This window comes from Danio aesculapii, unplaced genomic scaffold (assembly GCF_903798145.1).
Source record: "Danio aesculapii unplaced genomic scaffold, fDanAes4.1, whole genome shotgun sequence".
Taxonomy (NCBI): Eukaryota; Metazoa; Chordata; class Actinopteri; order Cypriniformes; family Danionidae; genus Danio; species Danio aesculapii.
Genome location: NW_026613639.1, coordinates 58,535 through 86,174, shown reverse-complemented (window position 1 = coordinate 86,174; position 27,640 = coordinate 58,535). Strand labels below are relative to the sequence as shown.

At 40.5% G+C, this 27,640-nt stretch overlaps 1 protein-coding gene and 10 non-coding genes across 11 annotated transcripts; 10 read left to right on the top strand and 1 right to left on the bottom strand.

The window, feature by feature from the left end:
- Window positions 1–350: 350 nt before the first annotated feature.
- Window positions 351–423, top strand: trnak-uuu (transfer RNA lysine (anticodon UUU)). The gene has a single exon. It is a non-coding gene; the product is annotated as a tRNA-Lys (tRNA).
- Window positions 424–707: 284 nt separating this feature from the next.
- trnas-aga (transfer RNA serine (anticodon AGA)) lies at window positions 708–789 on the top strand. The gene has a single exon. It is a non-coding gene; the product is annotated as a tRNA-Ser (tRNA).
- Window positions 790–1,849: 1,060 nt separating this feature from the next.
- Window positions 1,850–1,922, top strand: trnak-cuu (transfer RNA lysine (anticodon CUU)). Its single transcript has one exon. It is a non-coding gene; the product is annotated as a tRNA-Lys (tRNA).
- Window positions 1,923–2,030: 108 nt separating this feature from the next.
- trnan-guu (transfer RNA asparagine (anticodon GUU)) lies at window positions 2,031–2,104 on the top strand. The gene has a single exon. It is a non-coding gene; the product is annotated as a tRNA-Asn (tRNA).
- A 227-nt stretch (window positions 2,105–2,331) lies between these two features.
- Window positions 2,332–2,404, top strand: trnak-cuu (transfer RNA lysine (anticodon CUU)). Its single transcript has one exon. It is a non-coding gene; the product is annotated as a tRNA-Lys (tRNA).
- Window positions 2,405–2,501: 97 nt separating this feature from the next.
- trnan-guu (transfer RNA asparagine (anticodon GUU)) lies at window positions 2,502–2,575 on the top strand. Its single transcript has one exon. It is a non-coding gene; the product is annotated as a tRNA-Asn (tRNA).
- A 227-nt stretch (window positions 2,576–2,802) lies between these two features.
- trnak-cuu (transfer RNA lysine (anticodon CUU)) lies at window positions 2,803–2,875 on the top strand. Its single transcript has one exon. It is a non-coding gene; the product is annotated as a tRNA-Lys (tRNA).
- A 102-nt stretch (window positions 2,876–2,977) lies between these two features.
- trnan-guu (transfer RNA asparagine (anticodon GUU)) lies at window positions 2,978–3,051 on the top strand. Its single transcript has one exon. It is a non-coding gene; the product is annotated as a tRNA-Asn (tRNA).
- Window positions 3,052–4,345: 1,294 nt separating this feature from the next.
- Window positions 4,346–4,418, top strand: trnak-cuu (transfer RNA lysine (anticodon CUU)). The gene has a single exon. It is a non-coding gene; the product is annotated as a tRNA-Lys (tRNA).
- A 96-nt stretch (window positions 4,419–4,514) lies between these two features.
- trnan-guu (transfer RNA asparagine (anticodon GUU)) lies at window positions 4,515–4,588 on the top strand. Its single transcript has one exon. It is a non-coding gene; the product is annotated as a tRNA-Asn (tRNA).
- A 13,995-nt stretch (window positions 4,589–18,583) lies between these two features.
- On the bottom strand, window positions 18,584–24,693 carry LOC130220034 (uncharacterized). The gene is made up of 8 exons (XM_056452471.1): window positions 24,622–24,693; window positions 24,457–24,528; window positions 21,010–21,116; window positions 20,816–20,942; window positions 20,581–20,729; window positions 20,294–20,500; window positions 19,991–20,199; window positions 18,584–19,910 (listed from the first exon to the last, which is right to left on the bottom strand). Exons 1-8 carry the CDS (start codon window positions 24,691–24,693, stop codon window positions 19,297–19,299), a joined length of 1,557 nt encoding a protein of 518 aa, XP_056308446.1. The 3' UTR covers window positions 18,584–19,296.
- Window positions 24,694–27,640: the final 2,947 nt, after the last annotated feature.

Genomic DNA, 27,640 nt, shown 5'->3' with positions numbered 1-27,640 from the left:
TTGGCTGTCCCTTTGGGGCACATTTTCCCCACTCCATCTGCTTCTGGAGAGTTGCTTTATGCACAGCTCTTTTCAAGACTGATGCTAGCACAGTTCCAAAAGGCCCAGGCGAAATGTGCTTTTGGCCATGCTTTTGGACCATGGCTTTGGTAACACCTAATGACTTCAAGGTCTTTCACGGTGCAGCTCAGCAGTGGCATGGCACAGCTCTGAAACGCCGTTTCCTGGAGGACGCCTGCATCTGTTTTTTTTAAGAGGACGCAGGTCTGTGCTGTGATGAGAAAGTGTTGTTAGCCGGCAAGGGGCTTGCAGAGGTCCAACTCCGCAAACAGGTGCGTCAGCAGACAGGAGCCCGGATAGCTCAGTCGGTAGAGCATCAGACTTTTAATCTGAGGGTCCAGGGTTCAAGTCCCTGCTCGGGCGAAGGCCTGTCTGTTTGTCAGAGACCTCGTTGTTCTTTTCATATCACTTGGTGGCTGTCCATTGTGGTGTGGCCTGCGAGAGCACGTTGCTCTGAATTCAGATCATCAGCTTGTGTGGAAAGAGTGCCCATTAAGTTAGCTGAGTTTGTTAGATTAGAGAGCTATGCTGTCCCTGCTTCCCAGAGATTGTACGGAAAAGTTGCACTAGAGCTAGTGCACCTTCCTTTACCCCTGTTGACCCTGTGCTTGGTTGCCACCTCAGCAGGAGAGAGAAAACAGACGTCTGTAGTCGTGGCCGAGTGGTTAAGGCGATGGACTAGAAATCCATTGGGGTTTCCCCGCGCAGGTTCGAATCCTGCCGACTACGTTGTTTTGCACGTCCACTTATGTTGTTGTTCTCTTTTCTTTCAAGCCTCCTATACGTAATTGGAATCCTCCTCTGCAACTCACAAACAAGCCCCTGTCACTTAGTGACCAGGCAGCTGTGGGTGAGCGACAGTGGTTTGCCGCGACCGTACAGTCATTATAGTGGAACTTTTAATATGTAATCACTATATAATCTGCCACTATTAAAATATAGATTACTATTAAAATATACTCTTAAAACTTATTGAAAGACCTATATTCAAATGATGCAGAAGAGACATACAAACATGCAGGGCCTTATAATTGAGGGCCTTACAATTGAAGCACAGCAGGTCATGCGCCAAAGTGAGAACATTATGACAGAGCGTATGCAATACATTTAGACAATGTATATGTTGAACAAGACAAAAACAACCCTCGTCAAAATAGCATACATAAGGAGAATCATTTAGAAAATATGGAAACATCATGATCATATGCAAACACATGATTGTAAGCACATGCTATGTGACCTTTAAGATATGTAAAAACAGAAAAACATACAGCCATTAATTAAAAAGCTAGGATCCTATTGGAGACGGGAATAGGGTGATGTTACATCATATCTCATGATACCTATGGATAAGAAACTGTATATAAACTGTGGGTTTTTGGACATTGAGGGGGAGAGAGCTCGATCGACCATCTCTGCTGTAACAATAAACTGCTTCAACTTGAGAACTTCGAAGACCTCAGCCTCTTTTTTGAAACCTAGAAGATGTTTGTCGAGATCCAGTGCAACTTTCCACTACACTGTTAACCGAAAGGTTGGTGGTTCGAGCCCTCCCAGGGAAGAACGAATGCTTTTGCTGCCTTGCAACTGCTAACACGTGCACCGGGCAATGATCCTGGGCCACGTGCTGTCTGGCGTTACAAGATGACATCAGGATTTAGCAGAAGTTTGTTGTCCAGTGCCTAGATTGACCAAGTTACTTATTCCAGTTGACTTAAAATCAGCATCAAATGTTACACAGGTAGGGCAGGTATTGATCAAAACAGTGACTAGAATAGACGCATCAGTAGCCCGGCTAGCTCAGTCGGTAGAGCATGAGACTCTTAATCTCAGGGTCGTGGGTTCGAGCCCCACGTTGGGCGTTTCTGTTACCTTTCTCTCTCTCTTTTCGGCAGCTTTCAATTGGATTCTTCGAGCATACCTATTGAGACAAAGTTCAGCATTTCTACTACAGCTGGGATGCTCTCGAAGTCTCTGTGGCGCAATTGGTTAGCGCGTTCGGCTGTTAACCGAAAGGTTGGTGGTTCGAGCCCACCCAGGGAAGGACGAATGCTTTTGCTGCCTTGCAACTGCTAACACGTGCACCGGGCAATGATCCTGGGCCACGTGCTGTCTGGCGTTACAAGATGACATCAGGATTTAGCAGAAGTTTGTTGTCCAGTGCCTGGATCGGCCAAGTTACTTATTCCAGTTGACTTAAAATCAGCATCAAACTTTACACAGGTAGGGAAGGTATTGATCAAAACAGTGAATAGAATGAACGCATCAGAAGCCCGGCTAGCTCAGTCGGTAGAGCATGAGACTCTTAATCTCAGGGTCGTGGGTTTGAGCCCCACGTTGGGCGTTTTTCTCTCTCTTTTCGGCAGCTTTCAATTGGATACTTCGAGCATACCAATTGAGACAAAGTTCAGCATTTCTACTACAGTTGTGTTGCTCTCAAAGTCTCTGTGGCGCAATTGGTTAGCGCGTTCGGCTGTTAACCGAAAGGTTGGTGGTTCGAGTCCACCCAGGGACGAATTAAGCTTTTCTCTGCCTTGCAACTGCTAACACGTGCACCGGGCAATGATCCTGGGCCACGTGCTGTCTGGCGTTACAAGATGACATCAGGATTTAGCAGAAGTTTGTTGTCCAGTGCCTGGATCGGCCAAGTTACTTATTCCAGTTGACTTAAAATCAGCATCAAACTTTACACAGGTAGGGAAGGTATTGATCAAAACAGTGACTAGAATAAATGTATTGGAAGCCCGGCTAGCTCAGTCGGTAGAGCATGAGACTCTTAATCTCAGGGTCGTGGGTTCGAGCCCCACGTTGGGCGTTTCTGTTACCTTTCTCTTTTCGGCAGCTTTCAATTGGATTCTTCGAGCATACCTATTGAGACAAAGTTCAGCATTTCTACTACAGCTGGGTTGCTCTCGAAGTCTCTGTGGCGCAATTGGTTAGCGCGTTCGGCTGTTAACTGAAAGGTTGGTGGTTCGAGCCCACCCAGGGACGATTTAAGCCTTTCTCTGCCTAGCAACTGCTAACACCTGCACTGGGCATAGATCCTGGGGCATGTGCTGTCTGGCGTTACAAGATGACATCAGGATTTAGCAGAAGTTTGTTGTCCAGTGCCTGGATCGGCCAAGTTACTTATTCCAGTTGACTTAAAATCGGCATCAAACTTTACACAGGTAGGGAAGGTATTGATCAAAACAGTGACTAGAATGAGTTTCTCACTAGCCCGGCTAGCTCAGTCGGGAGAGCATGAGACACGTAATCTCAGTGACGTTAGTTCAAGCCTCACGTTGGGTGTTTCTGTTACCTTTCTCTCTCTCTTTTCGGCAGCTTTCATTTGGGTTCATCCAGCAGACCAAGTGAGACAAAGTTCTGGTTTCTACCACAGTTGGTATATTTAGTCTGAGTCTCTGTGGCACAATCGGTTAGTGCGTTCGGCTGTTAACCAAAAGGTTGTTGCTTTGAGCCCATCCAGGGACGAACGAAGGCTTTTGCTGCCTTGCAACTGCTAACACGTGCACCGGGCAATGATCCTGGGCCACGTGCTGTCTGGCGTTACAAGATAACATTAAAAACATTAAACTTTACACAGGTAGGGAAGGTATTGATCAAAACAGTGACTTTCTCTTGAATGAGCATCTCACAAGCCCTGTCTGGCGTTACAAGATGACATCAGGATTTAGCAGAAGTTTTTTGTCCAGTGCCTCTATTGGCCAATTTACTTATTCCAGTTGACTTAAAATCAGCATCAAACTTTACACAGGTAGGGAAGGTATTGATAAAAACAGTGACTAGAATGAGTGTCTCACAAGCTCGGCTAGCTCAGACGGGAGAGCATGAGACACTTAATCTCAGTGACGTGGGTTTGAGCCCTACGTTGGCTGTTTCTGTTACCTTTCTCTCTCTTTTCGGCAGCTTTCATTTGGATTCATCCTGCAGACCAAGTGAGACAAAGTTCAGGTTTTCTACAACAGTCGGTTTGGTGTCTGAGTCTCAGTGGGGCAATCGGTTAGCATGTTCGGCTGTTAACCCAAAGCTTGGTGGTTCGAGCCCACCCAGGGAAGGACGAATGCTTTTGCTGCCTTGCAACTGCTAACACGTGCACCGGGCAATGATCCTGGGCCACGTGCTGTCTGGCGTGACAAGATGACATCAGGATTTAGCAGAAGGTTGTTGTCCAGTGCCTGGATCGGCCAAGTTACTTATTCCAGTTGACTTAAAATCAGCATCAAACTTTACACAGGTAGGGAAGGTATTGATCAAAACAGTGACTAGAATGAACACATCAGAAGCCCGGCTAGCTCAGTCGGTAGAGCATGAGACTCTTAATCTCAGGGTCGTGGGTACGAGCCCCACGTTGGGCGTTTTTCTCTCTCTTTTCGGCAGCTTTCAATTGGATTCTTCGAGCATACCTATTGAGACAAAGTTCAGCATTTCTACTACAGTTGTGCTGCTCTGAAGTCTCTGTGGCGCAATTGGTTAGCGCGTTCGGCTGTTAACCGAAAGGTTGGTGGTTCAAGCCCACTCAGGGATGAATTAAGCTTTTCTCTGCCTTGCAACTGATAACATGTGCACCGGGCAATGATCCTGGGCCACGTGCTGTCTGGCATTACAAGATGACATCAGGATTTAGCAGATGTTTGTTGTCCAGTGCCTAGATAGACCAAGTTACTGATTCCAGTTGACTTAAAATCAGCATCAAGTGACTTTCTCTTGAATGAGCATCTCTCAAGCCTGGCTAGCTCAGTTTGTAGCGCATGAGACTCTTAATCTCAGGCTTGTGGTTTTGAGCCCCAAGTTGGGTGTTTCTGTTACCTTTCTCTCTTTTTCGGCAGCTTTCATTTGGATTCATTGAGCATACCTATCGAGACAAAGTTCAGCGTTTATACCACAGTTGGATTAGTTAGTCTGAGTCTCTGTGGTGCAATCAGTTAGCGCGATCGGCAGTTAACTGAAATGTTGGTGGTTAGAGCCCACCCCGGGACGAACTAATCTTTTCTCTGCCTTGCAACTGCTAACACGTGCACTGGGCAATGATCCTGGGCCACGTGCTGTGTAGCGTTACAAGTTGACATCAGGATTCAGCAGAAGTTTGTTGTCCAGTGCCTGTATCGGCCAAGTTACTGATTCCAGTTGACTTAAAAACAGCATCAAACTCTACACAGGTAGGGAAGGTATTGATCAAAACAGTGACTAGAATGAGAGTATTAGAAGTCTGGCTAGCTCAGTCGGTAGAGCACGAGACTCTTAATCTCAGGGTTGTGGGTTTGAGCTGCATGTTTCTGTTACCTTTCTCTCTCTCTCTTTTCGGCAGCTTTTATTTGGATTTACCTGGATACCTATCATGACAAAGTTCAGCATTTCTACCACAGTTGGATTGATTAGTCTGAGTCTCTGTGGCGCTACCTGGATTAGGATCATCTGTCTCGGTCTCCCTCCTCGTCCAATCGTTGCGCTCGCTCTCCATTGTGAGAATGGATGGGAGCCAATCGCTGCTCTCGCTTCTCCATTGTGAGAATGGATGAGAGCCAATCGCGTCGCGTGCAAATGATTATATGCACATCATCATATAACCGATCAAGGTAAGTTATTTTTGTCAACGTCTATATCTACTGATAGAAGTTGTTTTGTCGATTGTAGTCTTTTGTTATGTCAGTCTTGGCCTCCTAATGCTGATTTATAATTTTATGACAAGAACTTTAACAAAAGTCACCCTAAATTCACGTGCATGGTGTCAAAGGTCATGACCCCGCAAACTGTTTAACATTACATACTTTTGATACAGTTGCAGAAATCATTGATTTTGTTCGAACGTGTCTTTAAATTATTATAAATAATTAATTATAAATTAAATTATTTAAATTATTAACTGTATCTATATATACATGCATATATACTGTATATACAGTTGTTTGGATGTGTTTATCAAAACGTTTCTCGACGCGTCAAAATAAAGTTTACACAAAAATATAGGCTTTTTCTGCTAAATATTCATTAGCTAAATGAATTGTAAGAATAAATTAAAAGCTGTAATTGCCTGCCTTTTGTTGCTAAATGTTTATTATGTTTGTATGATTTATAACTGTTACTACAATGGTGTACCCATAAATGATAATGCTACTAAATGATAATTAGCTATATGAATTATAGTTATTTATAACTAATGTGTTACGGTCATTCTACAGTGAATAATAAAAATGTCTGTCTTTTGAACCTAAATGTTTATTATAATGTTTACTATTGTGTTATCGTGTTATAATTACCCATCTGATAACATTATCAACTAGATATTAAAGTTTGAGGACAAACTTTATGGTGGTTTGAAAAGCTGGGTCTAAAAGTTTGAAGTCGTTTTAAAGTGTAAATAACTGAAGCAGTTTTTATGAAGTTTGAAACAGTCGGCATAGATAAGTACATTTATGTTAGCATGTTACTAGTATAGATTGGCATGTTTCTTGGTAGGCAGTTGCTAGGTTGTTCTAAGTGCTTGCTAAGGTGTTGCTAGGTTGTTGCTAAGGTGTTGCAAGGTGGTTGCTAAGGTGTTGCTAGGTGGTTGCTAAGTTGTTGCTAGGCGGTTGCTATGGTATTCTAGGTCATTGTTAAGGTGTTGCTAGGTGGTTGCTAGGGTGTTCTGAGTGGTTGCTAAGGCATTGCTAGGTTGTTGCTAGGCAGTTGCTAAAGTATTATGAGTGGTTGCTAGGCAGTTGCTAGCGAAAATTAGCATGATTCTAGCATGAATTAGCATGTTACTAGCATGATTCTAGCATGAATTACCTTGTTACTAGCATGATTCTAGCATGAAATAGCATGTTACTAGCATGTTTCTAGCATGAATCAGCATGTTACTAGCATGATTCTAGCAAGAATTAGCATAATGTTAGCATGTTTCTAGCATGAAATAGCATGATTCTAGCATGAATTAGCATGTTATTAGCATGATTCTAGCATGAATTAGCATGTTACTAGCATGTTTCTAGCATGAATTAGCATGTTACTAGCATGTTTCTAGCATGAATTAGCATGATGTTAGCATTAATTAGCATGTTTCTAGCATGATTCTAGCATGTTACTAGCATGTTTCTAGCATGAATTAGCATGTTACTAGCATGATTCTAGCATGAATTAGCATGTAACTAGCATGATTCTAGCATGAATTAGCATGTTACTAGCATGTTTCTAGCATGAATTAGCATGTTACTAGCATGATTCTAGCATGAATTAGCATGTTACTAGCATGTTTCTAGCATGAATTAGCATGTTACTAGCATGTTTCTAGCATGATTTAGCATGTTATTAGCATGATTCTAGCATGAATTAGCATGTTTCTAGCATGAATTAGCATGTTATTAGCATGATTCTAGCATGAATTAGCATGTTACTAGCATGATTCTAGCATGAATTAGCATGTTACTAGCATGTTTCTAGCATGAATTAGCATGTTACTAGCATGTTTCTAGCATGAATTAGCATGTTATTAGCATGATTCTAGCATGAATTAGCATGTTACAAGCATGATTCTAGCATGAATTAGCATGTTACTAGCATGTTTCTAGCATGAATTAGCATGTGACTAGCATGATTCTAGCATGAATTAGCATGTTACTAGCATGTTTCTAGCATTAATTAGCATGTTACTAGCATGTTTCTAGCATGAATTAGCATGTTATTACCATGATTCTAGCATGAATTAGCATGTTTCTAGCATGAATTAGCATGTTATTAGCATGATTCTAGCATGAATTAGCATGTTACTAGCATGATTCTAGCATGAATTAGCATGTTACTAGCATGTTTCTAGCATGAATTAGCATGTTACTAGCATGATTCTAGCATGAATTAGCATGTTATTAGCATGATTCTAGCATGAATTAGTATGTTACTAGCATGATTCTAGCATTAATTAGCATGGTACTAGCATGTTTCTAGCATGAATTAGCATGTTTCTAGCATGAATTAGCATGTTATTAGCATGATTCTAGCATGAATTAGCATGTTACTAGCATGATTCTAGCATAAATTAGCATGTTACTAGCATGTTTCTAGCATGAATTAGCATGTTTCTAGCATGATTGTAGCATGAATTAGCATGTTATTAGCATGATTCTAGCATGAATTAGCATGTTACTAGCATGTTTCTTGCATGAATTAGCATGTTACTAGCATGTTTCTAGCATGATTTAGCATGTTATTAGCATGATTCTAGCATGAATTAGCATGTTTCTAGCATGAATTAGCATGTTATTAGCATGATTCTAGCATGAATTAGCATGTTACTAGCATGATTCTAGCATGAATTAGCATGTTACTAGCATGTTTCTAGCATGAATTAGCATGTTACTAGCATGTTTCTAGCATGAATTAGCATGTTATTAGCATGATTCTAGCATGAATTAGCATGTTACAAGCATGATTCTAGCATGAATTAGCATGTTACTAGCATGTTTCTAGCATGAATTAGCATGTTTCTAGCATGATTGTAGCATGAATTAGCATGTTATTAGCATGGTTCTAGCATGAATTAGCATGTTTCTAGCATGAATTAGCATGATTCTAGCATGAATTAGCATGTTACTAGCATGAATTAGCATGTTACTAGCATGTTTCTAGCATGAATTAGCATGTTGTTAGCATGATTCTAGTATGAATTAGCATGTTACCAGCATGTTACTAGCATGAATTAGCAGGTTACTAGCATGATTCTAGCCTGAATTAGCATGTAACTAGCATGATATTAGCATGTAACTAGCATGATATTAGTATGTTACTAGCATGATTCTAGCATGAATCAGCTTGTTTCTAGCATGAATTAGCATGTTGTTAGCATGAATTAGCATGTTAAAAGCATGACTAGCATGTCACTATCGTGTTGCTAGCACCTTTCTAGCAAGATTAGCATGTCAGTAGGATGTTAAAACTGTTAGCGTGTGTTAGAATAGCTAGTCACAGTCTCTGGGACAGTTGCTAGGGTGCTGAAATTGGTTGCTAGGGAGTGGCTAGTAAGTTTTAAGGTAATCAGTGATTGGCTGCTGGCTAGACTGAGTTGAATGAGGCCAGACTCTAGTCTGTAGGACAGTCTGATGCAGAGTTATGAGCTCACAAAGGTTGATCCAATGTTAAGTCAATGACAGTCTTTTACAATGGAAGTCTATGGGACAGTTGCTAGGGTGCTGTAAGTGGTTGCTAGGGAGTGGCTAGTAAGTTAAAAAGTCATCAGTTATTGGCTGCTGGCTAGACTGAGTTAAATGAGTCCAGTTAGAAGTCTGTAGGACAGTCTGATGCAGAGTTATGAGCTCACAAAGTTTGACCCAATGTTAAGTCAATGGGACTTTTGGGTTTTTTCTGGGTCGTTTTTCGGAAAACCCAAAGTTGGATCAGTTAGAAAAGATATAGCAACCCGAGTCAGACCAGTTTGAAGGTTTGACGAAAGTTTGAAGTATGTAGCTTGAAAGGCCTAGGAGGAGATACACTTAGAAATTAGTCTCAGAAGAAGAAGAAGAAGAAGAAGAAGAAGAAGAAGAAGAAGAAGAAGAAGTTTTGATAGATAACAATATGCTGGCTTTTCAAGCCACCATAATTAATTATATATTTACATTTACATTTACATTTAGTCATTTAGCAGACGATTTTATCCAAAGCGACTTACAAATGAGGACAAGGAAGCAGTTTACACAACTATAAGAGCAGCAGTGAACAAGTGCTATAGACAAGTTTCAGGTGTGTAAAGTCTAAGAAGCAAAGCATTAGTACATTTTTTTTTTTTTTTTTTTTGAGAGAGAGAGAGAGAGAGAGAGAGAGAGAGTACAGCTAGTGGTATAGCCAGAGAGGCAGTTGCAGATTAGGAAGGAAAGTGGAGACTAAACAGTTGCGTTTTTAGTCGTTCCTTGAAGACAGCAAGTGACTCTGCTGTTCTGATGTAGTTAGGGAGTTCATTCCACCAACTGGGCAGATTGAATGTGAGAGTTCGGGAAAGTGATTTCTTCCCTCTTTGGGATGGAACAACGAGGCGACGTTCATTCACAGAACGCAAGTTTCTGGAGGGCACATATATCTGCAGAAGTGAGAGCAGATATGAAGGAGCAAAGCTAGAGGTCGCTTTGTAAGCAAACATCAGAGCTTTGAATTTGATGCGGGCAGCAACTGGCAGCCAGTGCAAACGGGTGTTTCTATTAATCTATTAATTATTTCATGTTTCTATGAATTAATATGTTTTTAGTACTATCCCTTTACCATAGCAGAGAAATTACCTGGGAAATGTGATCTTTCTTTCGCTTGTTTCAGGCAACAGGCTACAGTATTGTAATTAATGCACTTGTTAAGTTTTATTTACATTTTATGTTCAGATGAGCACTAAGCCAAAAAGCCACAAGGCTATGGGTGATATGGAGTGGATGGCCAGGTTGAGAGTCTTTGCCAGCTCTGGCGTTTGGCCTTCTGGAGCAGGCAATTGACCAGCTCCAAGACAGAGGAAGTGGTATGACATTTATCAGAAGGTAAGGCAAAATTACTTACTTCATGACATTATATGTAGTATGCAGATTGGTTGGCAATGGTGCAAACAATATCAGTGCTTTGACGTTAAAAACTCTTATCTCCTAATCATGAAAATAAATAACCATGGAATAGAAAAATAAGTACACAATGTCAAAAACAATAAATATGTGATTAAATTACATGAAGAATGTTTCTAAATAATGATAAGATTAATTAAAGTATTCAAACAAATAAAGAATAAAAGCACATAAAAACAACAGAAATGCAGGGCTGATTTATCAAAGCAAAACACAGAGGTTAGAAAGAACCCTCAGATCTTTCACATCTATCTTTTCAGATTGAGAAATGTCCCATGCATGCCCGCGGACAGACCACCCTCTTTGGAGGGTCCAGGGCCTGCAATTGTGGATTTCACACCACTAAGGTGATATATTTAAAAAGGCATTAATGATAATGCAACACATATATATTTTTATTAGTGCTGTTATGCTTTTTCACTACATCTTTTTTTTTTTTGCTCCCGCTGCACCACCACAGTCTGAGGCTTCAGACACAGCTTCTGGCACCACTGGCCCACAGTCTGAGGTTTCAGACACAGCTCATGGCGTCATTGGCCCATTCTGAGGCTTCAAACACTGCTCCTGGCACCACTGGTGCACAGTCTGAGGCTTCAGTGCCACGGTCTTTCCTAAGGCCTTCTCTAAGTTTGTCAATGGTGAATATTTTCTGTGTAATTAATGCGTGCTTAAAACCATTTAGTATTTTTTTGACCGGATGTACATACCACTAGCTTCAGAATGTTTCTAGCATAGTCCTGCAGGTTGTAATTTCATTGAATTAGAAAATAATTATATTGTGTCATTTGTTTCTGTTTGTAGTTCACCAAGTTGCACTTTGGTGGGTCCCAGTTGTCTACACTGAGGCCCAACCTGGTAGAACGAAGGACCCCAAGCCCCTCTCCTCCATTCACTGTGAGAAACCCTTCTTCATCTCCTCTGAAATCCTCCACCCCTTCTCCATCCCCTGTGAAATCCTCCACCCCTTCTCCATCCCCTGTGAAGTCCCCCACCCCTTCTCCATCCCCTGTGAAATCCTCCACCCTTTCTCCATCCCCCGTGATGTCCTCCACTCTTTCTCCATCCCCTCAGAAGTCCTTCACCCCTTCTCCATTCCTTGTGAAGTCCTCCACCCATTCTCTGTCCCCTGTGAAGTCCTCCACCCCTTCTTCATCAACCGTGAGCACCATTACTCCTTCTCCGTCCCCTAGGAAGTCCTCCACCCACTCTCCTTCCTTGATGAAGTCCTCCAGCCCATCTCCATCCACTGTGAGGACTCTCAGTCCTGCGACAGTGTCTGTGAGTATATGAGCACCAATTTATTGAACATTAACAGCTTTATTTATACACAAATTGTCTTCCAAACAGGATCAAACAACTGCTGGGGCCTCAGCTTCGTTCTGGTTGCCAGGTGAACAGAGCAAAACCATCCCTGTGCAGGACCAGAGATGGATTGCCCACACCATATTTCACTCTGGCAAGCTGCGGCCAGATTTACAGCTGTGGTATGAGCCCCCTGGTCCAGCTCTTATTTACCACCAGACACCAACACCAGACAGGTTCTTCACCCACCGGTTAATGGTGTGGATGCCCTACCACCTGTGGAAGGTGAGGTTCTCCTGCCCAACTTGTGGCAAGAATCTGACAGGTTAGGGTGTCCACAAGAGGGCTCGAAAGGTCCTGGACATTGACAGATACTACCTGATGTTGACTGAGACACTCAGGTGCACTGTGTGTTCTCTGAACTATCTGTCAACAAGTCAGATTGTCCGCGACCAACTTGACCTGCCACACCAGAAAATGTTCAGGCTGATTCTGACCCGCAAGTAAGTATAGCAGAGTAGAAAATGTGGTAGTTATGTAGACCCAAACCACTGACCCTCCAATAATTACCTGCAATTAATTACAACAACAATGCGCATTTCAGGTATGCCTGTGACATCCGTGTCATTAGGTTGCTTTGGGACAGGACATTGGGCAACAGTCCGGCTCGACTGGTGAAGCAGCTGAGAGAAAACCATGGGGAGGAATGGCTGAAGAGGTTGGCACACTATCTTGGAGAGTGTGCTGACTTTGTTGATCGACCCAGCCTTTTTCCTGTGGCCTGCCAGGAGCCTCCAGAGCCCATCGACATCCCCACCAGTCGTTGGCTACTCTCAGTGTATGGCAGGGACATCCTCTCCAGGCTAGACCACATTAAGGCCAGCATCACATCCATCTTTGGGACTATATTAAAGATGGATTCTACCAAACAGGTAATGCATCACTGACTCTGTGTTAGGCTTGAATTTTTTAAAATTCTATAATATTGCCATATTATTATTGTTGGCTGTGATAAAATTCGAACATGAATGCTTTGCTACATTTATAAATTCCAGATCACAAAGAAGCTGGCTGGTCATGGACGGGGGACAGCGCTCTGGTTGACCTCCATTAGCAATGAGATTGGCCAGATTCTGAGCAGTGTCCTGACAGTGCAAGAGGGGCCAGGGCTGGACAGAATGGTGGCTGGTGTCATGGAGCGGTACCGCCAGGCAGCTGTTCCACCCACAATGCTGCTCTATGTGGAATGTGGCTGCTGCATAAATGAGGGAGTGACCAGTAAGTTGCAGAATAGGTTTGGAGAATGGCCAGATCTTCACATAAGGCTGGACATCTGGCATTTTATGAGGCGGCTGGCTGTGGGCTGCACCACTGATGCCCATTCCCTATACCTCACCTTTATCGGATGCCTGTCCGCCTGTATCTTTGAGTGGGATGCAGGAGATCTCAGCCTGTTGCAGCAGGCAAAAAAAACAGCTGATGCAGGAGAGTGTGCCATCTATAAGTGATGACATGGTGGACAGAAGCATCACCAAAAAGGATCTTAGCCGTTACTGCCGCAGGAGGACACGTGGCGAGGAAGACACCATATGCCTGATTGAGAGGCTGCTGCAGGAACTCGGGGGAGCAAATGGGAGGGACCTTATGGGTGTGCCCTTAATGGATGAGGTGCACATGGAGCACATCTGGCATGTTCAAAAACGTCATATCAGATGCATCCAGGATGTGCCTGGAGTGCCACTCTATATAGAGGTAGGCACCACCACAAAGTCTGGGGTCATTCTGACAAAGTATCGGTGTGCTAAAGGGTCCACATCCCTGGAGTCTTTTCACTGCCACCTGAACAGGTTCATTCCAGGTTGGTATCTCACATGTGTGAACTTTTAAATAATTTTTAAAATGTAGAAAATTGTGCCTTTTTATTATTTGTTTTTTTTTCTGCTAGGAACCAGTGCCAATGCACTGATTTTTCAACTATACCTCCTGGAAGGCCTGAACAGGTGGAACCAGGATCGAGGGACTGCGGCTGTGACCAGCAAGCCAGCATCCCTTCTCACATACTCCTGGGATATGGCCCACTCTGTCAACACCAACAACCTGAAGGTGTTTGGTCGGGCTTTTATACCAACATTCAGGCCTCCTGCCCAATACACCGGTATGTCATAGACTTATGTGCATAATACTTTTGGTTTGGGGGTGTTCATTGTTATTTATTTTTATTTTTTTATTATTTGCATCACCAAAGCCAACCATGTGGTGAGTGGCAAATACAGAAGTCTAGATATTATTGAAAGTCTTTGTAGTATTATTATGGAATGCTTTAAATATGAGTCATATATGTCTGTGTCTTTTTGTTCTCCATTTGTAGGAGAGCTGCTTGGTGTTGACTACCTCCTGAGTCAGACTGGACAGCCCATGGCATTAAACCCAGACTCAGGAAATGTTGGAGGATGTGGATTAAGGTGGGGAAGAAGATGAGGGCTTCGGGGAGGATGAAGTATATGATATAACTGTGCCAAGTCTCTCCGATGACCCAAACTTCTCCATCTCCTCCCACTTCCTGCCCACCTCTGAGCCCATTGCCATGACCCCAGCTGCTGTCTCTTCCATCCACCCAGCTGCCTCCACTGCCCTGGCAACTAACTCCTCTATCCATCCTCCACCACCCTGGCAACTACCTCCTCTATCCATCCTCCAGCCTTCACCGACCTGGCTGCGACCTCCTCCATCCACCCTCCAGCCTCCACCACTCTGACTGCCACCTCCTCTGCTGTTTTTACCGGCCTGGCTGCTGCCTCCACTGCCTATCCTGCTACTGTCTCCACCCAGTCTGCTGTCTCCACCGCCCTGGCTGTTGTCTCCACTGCCTATCCTGCTTCTGCCTCCACCCAGTCTGCTGTCTCCACTGCCCTGGATGCTGCTGCACGCTCCACCCAACCCCCTGCCTCCTCCATCCAGCATGCTTCGTCCTCCCAACCTGCTGCAATCACCATCTTCTCTGATGCCTCCTCCCAGCCTGTTGCCCACTCCACCCAACCTACTGAACCCTCCACCCAGCCTGATGCCTCTGCCACCCTGGTTGCTGCCTCCATGTTGCAGCAAAGCACATCGACATCTGAGTCTGGTGTATGTAAATATCTTGTAACCTATCTATGTTTACGCATCTACAATCTATGTTTTGTGCCTATGTTTGTTATGTGTGTGTGTATTATAATTATTATTTTTATTTTTTTAGGCTGTGGATGGCTCAGGTGTACCAGGTATGGACAGAGTGGACAGCCTGGCAGAGTATCTTGTGGACCTGAGGAATCAGCCCTCCCTTGTCCTCACCAACTAGCAGGTAAGGAATATAAACCCACTCTTTGTTCACTCTTTAACTTGTCATACTTGCTTACCTTTTGCACATTTTGCTTTCTCATTAGCATGTATTATCTGCTTTTTCTGCTTAGGTGAGCAATATTGTTGCTCTTTGGCAGAACGTGCTGGACTATGACAAGCAGAGGGTGGTGTTTGCAGCCAGGCATCAAGCAAAGCTGGACACAGGGAGGTTTAGGTCCCCAAAGAAGAGGCAGGAGTTTACCCCAGGAGTGGAGAGTTTGAAGAGGCATGCCCTGACCACCTCTGCTCCACTTGCACAGTGGCCAGATTGCTGTCGCTTGGTTGAGACTATTTTTTGTCAGGCTCTGGGCCATACATAGAACACCCAAAAAGAAGGGGACCAACACAGTGTCAAGATGGAATCTCATCCTGGCAGACTACAGAAAAATCAGGTGCAGCATTCTGGCCAATGCTATAGTGATGAAGCAGACTAACCTTCAACTGGTGGATGTGAGTCACACCACCCTGGTACAGTGGCATAATAAAAAAGTTAAACAGCAGGACACTGCAGTTGTGATTGCAATTTCCAAGCCGCTTGTCTGTGGCGGCTGACCCCCTATTGCCTGCCAATGTGCGCCCCCCCATCTCCACCACCTCAGCCAGGCCCGGCTCACCAGTACCACTTGCCCAGTAGCACTGTGGGCCAGGCTAAACTAAAAAGAAAAAGGACCATTTTTTCAGACCCACCAGCTTTGCCACCTGCTCAGATGCAGCAAGCCCAACGGCAACTTATTCCTGCTCCACCACCAGGGACTCAACTGGTCATGCTGATGCCAGTGGCCTCAGAGGGGTCTATGCTGGCTTCTGCTCTACCGGCTTTTGGGTTTGGCCTCCCTTCTGCCCCTCCTGCCATTCCATCCACACCTTGTACTGCTGTCGCAAGAAATGTGGCCAGTTTAGAACAGCGGAGACTGGACCCTGTAAAGACATTGCCGAAGGAGCAGTGGTTGGAAAGAATTAAAAAAAGGAGAAAAATAATAAAAATGTTCCAGAAGACCTGGGCACTTCCTGAAGTGTTTATTTTTATTATTGACATTTAAATATTTTCAGGGGTCTTTTGTTTTACTTGTAGTTTTTTTTTTTACTTTAAATTATAATTAAATAAATTTACATTTCTAATTTATTTGTTTTTATCATTTATTTTAAAATTGAAAATATCATTGCTTATTTCATTTTGTGTTGTTATTTATTTTTGTTTAATTTATTTGCACATTTTGTATTATTTTTATTTATTCCAAGAAACATTTATTTATGTAAATTGCTTTATTTATGTGTGTAATTTTTTTGTCTTCCTTTGCACTTGTTTGCACTGCTGTTGAGCTATTATATTGTAAATGTAAATAATTGGCTATGACTCATTTTAAATAAATGTTTGGTCATTTTAACTGTTTCTCTGCTTGTTTCTTTAGTTGGTTGTGTTTTGCTATAGTATATTTCAAAAAATTAAATAGGCACAAAATGAAATAGTCCAGAAAATAATGTTTCAATAAAGAAACTAGTTTGTAGTTTCTCTATACTTAGCAAAATACTTAGCAGAAATGTACTTAAAAGCAAATATATTTAAAATAAAAAAGCTAATAAAATATGTAGTATTAATCAAATATTAATAGTACAGAGTAACTTTTTTACCTGTAAATAAATTATTAAAAACTAAATAAAAAATATTTTCCTCTTCCGCCCCTTTTTCTTCTCTTCTTTCTCTTTTTTCCTCCTTTTCTTCTCTTTTTTCCTCTCCTCCCTCTCTTCCCCCTCCGTAACAGACTATTGTTCCCCAACACTCACCAATGTATATAAAGCAGAAATGGGAAAGAGAAGCCAATATAATAATAACAAATGAGGAATGATTAACTATTTGGGAAACACAGATGATTACAATTAATTCAGATTCATGGAGGGAATTTATTTGGAAAAATGTAATCAGGTTCTTTATAACACCTGAAATAAAATACTTTCAAACTAGAGATAAAAAAATGGTGAATGCTGGAGAAAATGTGGAAATGTATTGGCAGATCATTTCCACATAGTTTGGCACTGTAATATTATACACACCTATTGGCAAGATTTAAATAAAGAGATAAATGTAATAATGGGATTGAATCTGGAATGTAATTTTAAAACTGTTCCTGGGAATTTACTCTGCAGAAATACCAAAAAATGATGTGTATCTTCTTAACACACTACTAACAACTAGCAAAAAGGCCATTACAAAGAAATGGCTCAAGGAAGATCCTCCATCTGTAGGCGAATGGTATGATATTGTTAAAGAGGTGTATGACATGGAAGTACTGACATTTACCTTGAGACAACAAGCCTATAAAATTCTGCATACTGGGGTAAATGATTGAGAAGAAAAGTATTGTTTTAATTTCATTGTGGTGCTTTTATTTTATATATGTTTGGAGCCTGTTGATCTTAGACACGAAAACCCTTAACAAGATTTTATATAGCAACATTTTATCAACAATAAATAAAAATAAGATTGTATTCAGTTACCTTTGACACATGTATGTCTTTTTTGTTTCCATGTTCCTTTAAAAATGTCTGTTTGTTTGTTTGTTTGTTTGCTTGTTTTTATTGCTGTTTTGTTCTAAACTGTTTTGAAAAAGGAAAAAAAAAATGTATCATCATCATCCTGACACAAACTCAGCATGCAGTTTTGCTGCTGTTAGATCAAAAACAACAGCTGCCATTCATGTTCATAAACTTCAAAAATAATTCTATAGGCCTGTCTGTCTTTATAAATAATGTCTTACATTTTACACTGAATTTTGTCCAAAATATATTGACTTTTTTTTCTCTTTTGCTAAAATAAATTCTTATTGTATTTGACTGTATATTATCTCTTTTGAATTAGGCTAGCTGCCTTATTCTCTTCAAAGAGCAGCTCTCATACAGAGCCTGTTATTTCAGTGTTTCCGGGATATTTGTGGATTCCTTCTTTCTTGTCCTCGGCTGATCAAATGGTAAATTTGGAATTTGATCATTGAGTTGTTTTTCCCTGTCATTTTCCTTTTTTTCTTATTTATTTAAACTATCACACACTTTTCAGGTGAAGGGAAAAAGTGTTGCACTTATCTGAAAAATCTTTTTATGTATTAAATAATAAAGTGGGTTTTTTTTCTTTTAAAGGATTACTCGTTTTTAAATGAAATAAATAGTTTGAATTATTGTTAAAATATATCCTAAACACTGTGTCTGTGTTTGCACCTTTATTTAGTTTAAAAAGCATAATATGAATCCACTGAAACAGAACTCTGTGACACTGGGTCATTTCTGCAACTTTTTAATAAGAATGTGAAATAACAGTACAGTGGAAGACTATATATAATAGTAATATCAAATAATAACTAAACTAAAGAAAATAAACAACTTCCAGTACATACAAGTGCAAACAAATGAACAAAATCTGAACATTAATCAAACAACATAGAGACAACATAGGTAATGTCTTAAATTAAAAATGGTGGTGAATCCTAGGATGAATATACTATAGCTTGCTTAAAGAATTAGCATGCCTGGTTAATTCTCGGCAGTGAGGTCCATGGCTTCTCTTGTGGTTGAAATTAAGGGTTCGAGGGAGGGAGGGTTACGAGCAGCTTCAGCATACTTACCAGGCTGTAATTCCACATGTGTTGCAAAGAATCCAGAGAGAGAGGAGAGAATATGGAGTAGCTTACTCACACTCTCACTACTGCATAAAGGAAGCTTATGAGGAAAAAAAGAGTGAAAAAAGACAAGTCAGTAAGAGAAAATACAGTTCTCTGGAAGTAAAGGTGAATGGCTTGTAAGACCCACTCATTCAGCCTATTACAACCAAGTCTCTATTTAGAGAGAAGTGTTGGTGCTTGACATTGCAGGAAGAATCCTTCAGGGTGAGAAGAGCAGGGATGGTTGTCCAGAGTCCAGAGAGTGAGGAGAGAATATGGCCACAGGTGGAAACTTGGAGTTGGGCATGTTAGAAGTGGGTGAGAATGGGGGATGGAAAGATGTTGTTTCACATCCAGTCTAATTCCAGCCCTTTCCCGGCAAAAGATCTCCTCTTTGAGCCATAATTATAGAGTAACTCCTCATCACTCAAAATGTCTTTTGTGGCAATGAAGAGAATGATGTCTCTATCATTAAGCACATACAGCCTGGGCCGGATATTGGCTCTTTTACTGGAGTGACGTATCAGGCGTCCGTAATTGAACTTCATGGGATGGCACTGGCAACTTTCTTCATGTGCGTCAATGCACATGGCTTCATGTTGCTTGTTCATATAAAAAAACAAATGTCCAGCTCTAATGCCACTGGTCGAAGCAATTGCCAACCCGTCTTCATGGCTAACCGGCTGGCCGTGGTATTCACAGACAACCTCCCCAATCTGAAAGGGTCTTTTGGTGAAAACACCATCACCCTTGTCAGGGACGGGCCTGACAGTCAGTCCTTTCCAGCGTTGAGACAAAATCATTTTATGCACAAAGCTGCTGTCGATGACCGAGTCCAACCTGGCAACGGGCTTCCACTGCTTCAGAACCACTGAAGCCTGTGGGACATTTGACGTCCACCCTTGTTTGTCCATCCAGCGGTTTATTTTGGACTCTGATGGCTGCTGTCCAGCAAAATGTTCTAGAAACACAAAACACATCAGTATTTGGCTATTCTCACTCAATTTCACTGTTTGTGTCATTAATCATCTGTATACTCACCAAGAGCATGCTGTTCACGCAGCTTGAGCTGCTCGCTACACCAGCGGTCATAGCAGTGGCTCTCATGTTCTGAGCCACACAGCTCATTCCTGCGTGCCCTTTTTGGGGGAGGCCCCTCCAGAGTCACTGGACAGAACTGCTCAAGAGTTTTGTAGGCTGTCTGTTCGTCCACCCTTGTCTCTTGGCTGGAAGCTCTACTGGACCTTTGTCTATAAGATCACAAAAAATAAATATTAAAGGAAGGAAAGACAAGGCTGTGGGTTGCAAATTTAAGAATAAGGATCATTGTTGTTAGATTCTTACCGTGTTTTTCCAGCAAGCTGATCAAGCACACTTAGAGCCAGAAATGCATCTGAAGACGTTCTCCTCATGTTGTTCCTTTCAGCTGTTTCTGGCATGTGCCCAAACAGCCGTGCCAACACATTTCTCTCCACTTCTGACTTCAGGTTTTGTGCTGCTGCCTCAAACGCTCTCTGGGCATCACCAAAGGTCACACTGGGGAGACTGTATCTGAAACACAAGGCATGGTAAGAATGCAAAAATTGGACGGATGAACATGTAGAGTTAAAGACAGGTGTAATGTTGCTTACTTGTCATGTAGTCTTTTTAAGTCATTGGAGGGGTTATAAATCGATCTCCCACTACTTGACACAAAAAATGAATCAACTGCCACATTGTCGCCGGTGCGGTTTTCTTGCAGCATTACTGGCCGCACCTCATTGAAGTACAAGTCAAACCACTAGTTAGAGAAAAGGACAAAAATAAGTATGACTTTACCACAATATATTTATTGCTGTTATGATTTAAAGTACGATATAAACTTACAAGTTCCTGTTCATGTGACAACGGTACTTTGTGCTCCTTCACTGCAACACAGATACCATTCTCTATCCGGCTTCTCCCCTCCCAATCCTCAACCTGCAAACACCAGTTTTGCCCATTGATGAAGCGTCTAGGAACAAAGACAAGAAGGGAAGGAAAAACAAACATTTACAGTCATGTTTGTCACTACTCCAGGCCGCTGAAGTAGCTCCAGCATGATAACAGCCTCAAGGTAGTAGAGAACGAGCAGCCATTCAGTTTTAGTCAAACAGCATATCAGAGCCTGGAAATCTTTGAATGCAGCCTCCAAAACAGCAAGGCAGTCCTTTGGCAAAATTTCTTTGCCATACCCAAATTCTGACTTTTTCTTTTCCTCATACACACATTCCCGAGATTCCCAGGAAGAGAGCGAGGAGCTTTTTTGCACACAGGGCAGAGGAAAAACATCCTGCTGTGGACTAATTTGCTAATGTTGCTGGCTGATGGAGGTATGAATAGTCTCGTTAGCAACTTGTCGTTCCTACATGACTACTGATCTGAACTCTTAATGGCTGGAGTTAATGTCTAATTTGCTTATGGTTTGCTGTGGATATAATAATGGTCTCATTAGAAAGTTGTTCTAATCCATAATGTTGGTGTTAATAGTAAAATGCAAGCTTCACCAAATTTGCACCAGAATTTTTATAAAAAAAATATATAAAAAAAACTGTTCTGTTTTGTTGACCTGTTGGCCTAGGCTAATTACTCCTGTTTATTCAATTGTAGACATGGGCCGGTATAAGATTCTGACAGTATGATAACCTTGGATGAAAAAAAGTTTCTCAATATTGTGATTACTGTTCTAAAATATATTCTTTTTAAATGTCTGGGTAAAAAACAAAACCTTTTTACTTTTGAGCACAATATTGTCAGGGTTCTGCCACTCTGGTCTTGTAAATTTATTTGGTGACAGTCTGGACACTAGCTCTGTCTTGTCCTGTATGTTGTGCCCGGCTCGAGTTTTCTCAGGTCGAGCACTCGTTTTGTCATTGTGTGTGTCTCTGTATGGGCAACGTCATCTGTGCACGCTCCCACTTGATGCGGGTGCGCAGGGTCTGTGCATGGTTGGGGTGCGCTGTTATACTTGTGTTTGTGTTTTGTTCTGTCGGCATCGCGCTGTTTCATTCTCAGCGTCTCAGTCTGGTTGGTTTTGGTTGGCGCTGAGATGAAACATGCGTGTTGCATATGTGTGAGTGCACGGTAAGGTGTTATCATTTATTGTTCACTCGTGTCTTGCGTCTGTTTATGTTTGTGTTGTCTAAGCACGTGGCTCTGTGTTTACATTGTGGCTGTGGGCTTCAGTATTGTGCTTTATTGTGAACAGGTGGTTAATAAGTTCTCTCATTTGCTGCGTGTTCTTGTCCCGTTTTAAGTGAGCACATGGCTTGTGTTGTTTGAGTGTGCTTTTCCGTCTATTGTCTAGTCCCACCCTCCTTGTTAACCCATTATTAGTTTATTATTTTCACCTGTTTGTGTGTTAATTACTTCTGCCTATATTCTCCTCATGTCTGCTGTTCTGTGCCAGTTTGGGGTTGTATGTTGCCTTGTCCTAATATGTTCCAGGCCTGAGCCCTGCCCAGTCTAGTTTGTTTTGTTGGTTTATCTGTTTTGTTAATGTTTTCCCCCTTGGGGTAGTTTGTTTTGCCATTTTATTATATTATAAATAAATAATATAAAACAACATTTTTTCCCCCCCGACCGTGACAAATATATTTTATATTGAGAAATATCTTGCAATAGTAAATATGGTAATTTTAAATAAATAATAAAATGAATCACTGACTTCTGCTGTCTTTATAAGCTTAAGACTTCTTTACATTTTAAAATGGCATCTTGGGATATCTTTTCTGCTGGAAATACTGTTGTCCTAAAAAACAAACAAAACGTAAAAAACAAAATATAAATACCACCGTACGAATGATATAGCAGAAAATTTTGGCCGTTTTTAAAACATTGAAACATTACACAAACGCATGTGTGTCTATATATATATATATATATATATATATATATATATATATATATATATATATACACACACAGAGGCATTTAGTCATTTACCGAATTTTGCATTATTTAGATTAACGCCACAGAATATTTTAAGTTAATTTAACTATTATGCTATAAAATAAATAAAGTAGAACACAGAATAAATAGATCAAATCTACTTATCTAGTGAAAACTGTCTAATAAAATCTAAAATAAACATTTGTTGCTGGATTAGTTCGCTCCGTTCCCTCAGCTGAACAAATACAGTGAAGATCAGTCGTGCCTGCAGCCATATGGCTGTATATGACAATACGCATTGAGAGTTATTGGGAATTAATGCCGCTTTTTATTTATTTTTTGCATATTTTTAATTGATTATTAAACAGTAAACACTACAATATATTGCCAAAGCAAGAAAGTATGAGAATAAATAAAGGTGTGCGGTGAGTGTTATAAAATGTGTACTTGCATGGTGGGAGATGGGTAAAGAACTCTATTGTCTTTAGTTTTGTTGGCGTTTTTTCGGCACACTAAAAAATACTATTCAGATAGCTAATGTTTAAAACAGGGGTCTCTAACTTGCTGCCCGCGGGAAGATAGTTTGTGACCCTGCCTTAATTTAAAAGTTTAATGTTAGTGATATGTATGGTACTTTACAGAGTTGTGTGCAGAGCTGAACGAACCTACCAATCAAGTTGGGTATATGGCTGTTGGGGGCGGGACTTCGGCTGGGTTTGATGCAGTGAAAGTTACAGCAGTGTTGCCCTGTTTCAGAAAATGTCAGATATTCGTGTTTTGATTGTCAGTGTTTATTTTAATTGATTTTGCATTAATTTGTGTGCAATGAATACCTGCATGTGTAAAATTGTGTGTGAATAAGTGCAAGCGAAGACTTTGGATTTTGTGTGTGCGCGCATAAGTTAAAGAACTTGCGCAAGTTAAAGAAAAATTCACGTTTGATTATTGGTCTTGAAAAATATTTTCAACCAATCATCTTTCCTACATTTACAATCTCAAGTCAGCCAGAAAACATGACAGAAGAGCTAACTGTGGGCTCTTCTTGAAGAGTAGACAGAGTGAGTCATTTAATAACTATTTTTCACTTGGAAGTGAACGGAAATGACACTCAGAGAGTTAATGTGAGGTCTCTCTCTCTTTCAGACAAATGAAATCAAAGTGATGCAAATGCAGCAGGATAAAAGAAAAGTAAGGAACTCAAAGCAGCCTAGTGTAGTCGTCTGCAGTCACATATCGACACCTGTTGATCGGCAATAAGAGTCCCCGGTAACCAGTACCAATTATAGGGTCGCACCGTTATTTGTGGGTCATTTGCATTACACTACTTGCACTGTATTTACATTGCCTCACACAATGAACATTACGGATAACAGTAAATCTAATTATTATTATTATTCCAATTATTATTATTATTTTCACTATTATTATTATTATTATTAATAATAATAATATTTATTATTATTATTATTCCTACTATTTATTACAGGTTGATTTATTTTCCACTGATTTTGTGTTACAAAATAAAGAGATTTGAGAAGATTGGAATTTTTTTTTTTTACAAAGTTTTTTGTGGAAAACCTGATTTGGCCTAGCCTCACCCAGACTGTGCCTCCAGCGGCCCCCAGGTAAATTGAGTTTGAGACCCCTGCCTTGCAGTCATCAAAGTTGACCTATAAAAAAAAAAAGTACAAATAACAATTAGCATGTATAATCTATATAATTTTTGGTTCATCAGTGTATACACTCAAACTTTTCACCCTTACCTTTGATAAGTTTTGCCTTCTCACAGCCTTTTTGTCTTCGGAGAGGTTCACAGCAGTTGTGAAGTAATTCATTATGTAGATATCTTTGGCCACATTTAGATCATTTACGTAATTATGCATGATGGATCGATGATCTAAAATCCTATTTAATATTTAGACAAAGCATATCAGAAATGAACAACCACAGTGGAAGCACACCCCAAGCACTAAATAATCCCACCCATTAAATCCACAAAGGTGAAACTGGACCAGATCAAGCTCCAACCATTAGCACCAAATACAGCCTGAATGATACCACTTGACAGGGATGTAAAGTTTAGTCACTTTCTTCGATTAAGTGACCAGACAAACTGAAAATGTATTATTAACTAGTATTTGCATTAACTGGGCAACAAAACTGAAACTGTAAAAGCATTTCAAAACATTTTTAAAACATACATGTGATTTAAAAGGCTTAAATGGAGGTCAGCATGACATGTGTTCACATGAAATACCACCTTAATGATCATGCTGCAGTAATATTTGCTTAGCATACCTCACCAGTGAGCCAGTTGTGTGGACTTAGTGATCGGAGCTCAGAATGATAGATAATGTAACTGTTCCCCCTAATTTGAGAGGGAATCATGGAGACGACCACTTCAGTGTCCTTTTATGACTATAATTCATTTAGCTGAGGGTAAAAAAAACAGATTTGTAGATTTAGAGCAATATGTAGATGTAGTTTTTGTCCCTATATAATGTTTGATTTACTCTAAGAAACAATAAAAACAGATTAAGGATACTCATACAACAAAATCTAATTCACACACATAATACAGTTAGTGTAGTCATGGTGATAACAATTGTTCATTTTATTTTACATCACCTGTGATGACACATCATTGTGACTTTCAGTACTTCTGTTCTTCTGACATGCTGTCAGATTTGTGGTTACTTTAGCTTCAGATGTGAACTTGTAATAAAAATGTCAGGAAAAAGGTGGTATTACACATTTTGGCTTAAGAAAAGTAATAAAATAAATTGTGCATGCAATGCTTAATTGTACATATAATATAATATAATATAATATAATATAATATAATATAGACACACACTACACCTGTGTTTCTTATGTGTCTGCACAGAGCTCTCTTGTTTTCTGTTTATATAAAAAATAGTAATGAAAACAAATTTTTTTAAATGTCCCACATTTTTTACAGCAAATCAGGTCATAAAAAAATGAAACCTTAGCCTACTAACTTCACGATAACCACAACAGATTAAAAATATCTTGGATAGCTTTGTTTTTGGAAGGACAAAAATACTTAAGACTTATTAGGGTGTAGAAATATTTGAAAATAACAAAATATCATTTGTGTATTTCATTGTCATTTAAAAACATTTGAATAATCACCTTCAGTGAGAGGTCCAGTGTTGAAAGTGATACATGAAAAGGAATATACATCTCTTACCTGCTGTCATTTGAAGAATTATAATACAATTTGAAAGAAAAGAAACTTCAGATGCTTCTTTCAAGAATTCACCTCTTTATTTGTCTGTTTCACTTTTTTAAAGTGCTTCCTCAAGTTCTGGTATGCCAGACTTGTACCGTGACATCCTAGATCTCCTAAAAGTCATTTCAGCATTGTGAAAGGCTGTACTGATGTATTGATTAACAACTTCTTGTCTTAAATTAAAGAAACTTTATATCATGACTTAAACCTACCCAGCATCATACCAGACCACAGGGTGGCATATGGATTAATGTCTGGCCAGACTGGAGATAATAGATATTAAATCAAGGTCAAGCAATGAATTACTGATCGTTGCCTTGAAATGGGCCCTGATAGGTGTGGTGAAGTCGACGTCTTGCTGAAAAATTTATGTTCATTACTTGACAAACTACTGATGTTAAGCATGTTGTCGTAATTATATTTAACAGAAAGTATGTCATATGTACTGTATGTCTGCCTACATGAACTAAGATGCATGATATACCCTTAACTTGTTGATTAACTCACATAACCAAAAGATATTTTGATTTAACTTGTGTATATATTTACAGATATTCGTCATATTTACAAACCAGAGGGTTAACCAGGTCTGACTAGTTTCCATTAGAGAATATGGTGTATGCATGTTAGCAGTGAAGCTATGTCCGTATTTAGAAAGATATTGTAATATTAGCAATATATCAAATACCTGGTAGTCTTCGGCAATGATGTCTTTCTCCTCTAGCTCAACAGTCCCTCTTTGCTGCATGAGCAAATGTAGATTGTTGAGCTGTTTGTCTACATTTGCTCCACTGCAGAGACTGCAAAAAAGGACTGTTGACACCACTTCATCCATTTCTTTAGAGTTGTACAGCATGCAAGAAGGCCAGATACATGCATTGGTAATTTGTAATGCTTTGGAATTCTAAAAAAAATGAATGAACACCATTATTGTCATTGTACATTTAATTTAAAACTATAAAGTAATGACACTCCAAATAATATTTACTGTCTTTTGCACAGATGCTTGGCTTTCTTCATGATGTGATTCAAACATCGATGAAGTATCAGGAGGTCAAAGGTATCAGTCGGATGTTGTCTCTATTACCAGCTGGAAGTATTTCTGCAGTAAATCTTCTAAACCGGTTCTGCAGAGTATGATGGAAATGGCATGCATAAGCACAAGGTTGCCATCACAGATTACCATGACGGGCCTTTTGCTTGCCCCACTTCCATACATTCTGAGAACACTTGTTTGGAAGGACTGCAGAAAGTACGTCACAGACGCTGTTATGTGGTCACAGGTGACATAGGATGCAACAGGTAAGGGTGACGCACCCTTTAAAGTATTTTGCACCACCAACTCATATATGTAATATGGTGGACTTTGTGCGTTGCTTCTTTGTATCACACTCCCTGTTACATCCAGATACACAATATCCTCCTTACACCTTCTGAAAAAGACAAAAATGGTCTTCCTTGACCAAAGCATTATGCCCACCAACACCCTTTGCTGGACATCACTGTCTGCTCCAGATTGCTCATTG

Bases quoted from the DNA above. Each gene is read 5' to 3' on its own strand.
- LOC130220034 (XM_056452471.1), bottom strand. From the start codon at position 24,693: ATGAATTACTTCACAACTGCTGTGAACCTCTCCGAAGACAAAAAGGCT. The intron at 24,529-24,621 runs GTAAGGGTGAAA...TTTTTTTTATAG, and splicing joins GAAGGCAAAACTTATCAAAG to GTCAACTTTGATGACTGCAA. The intron at 20,501-20,580 runs GTAAGCAACATT...CTTGTGTTTCAG, and splicing joins TTAAAAAGACTACATGACAA to ATACAGTCTCCCCAGTGTGA.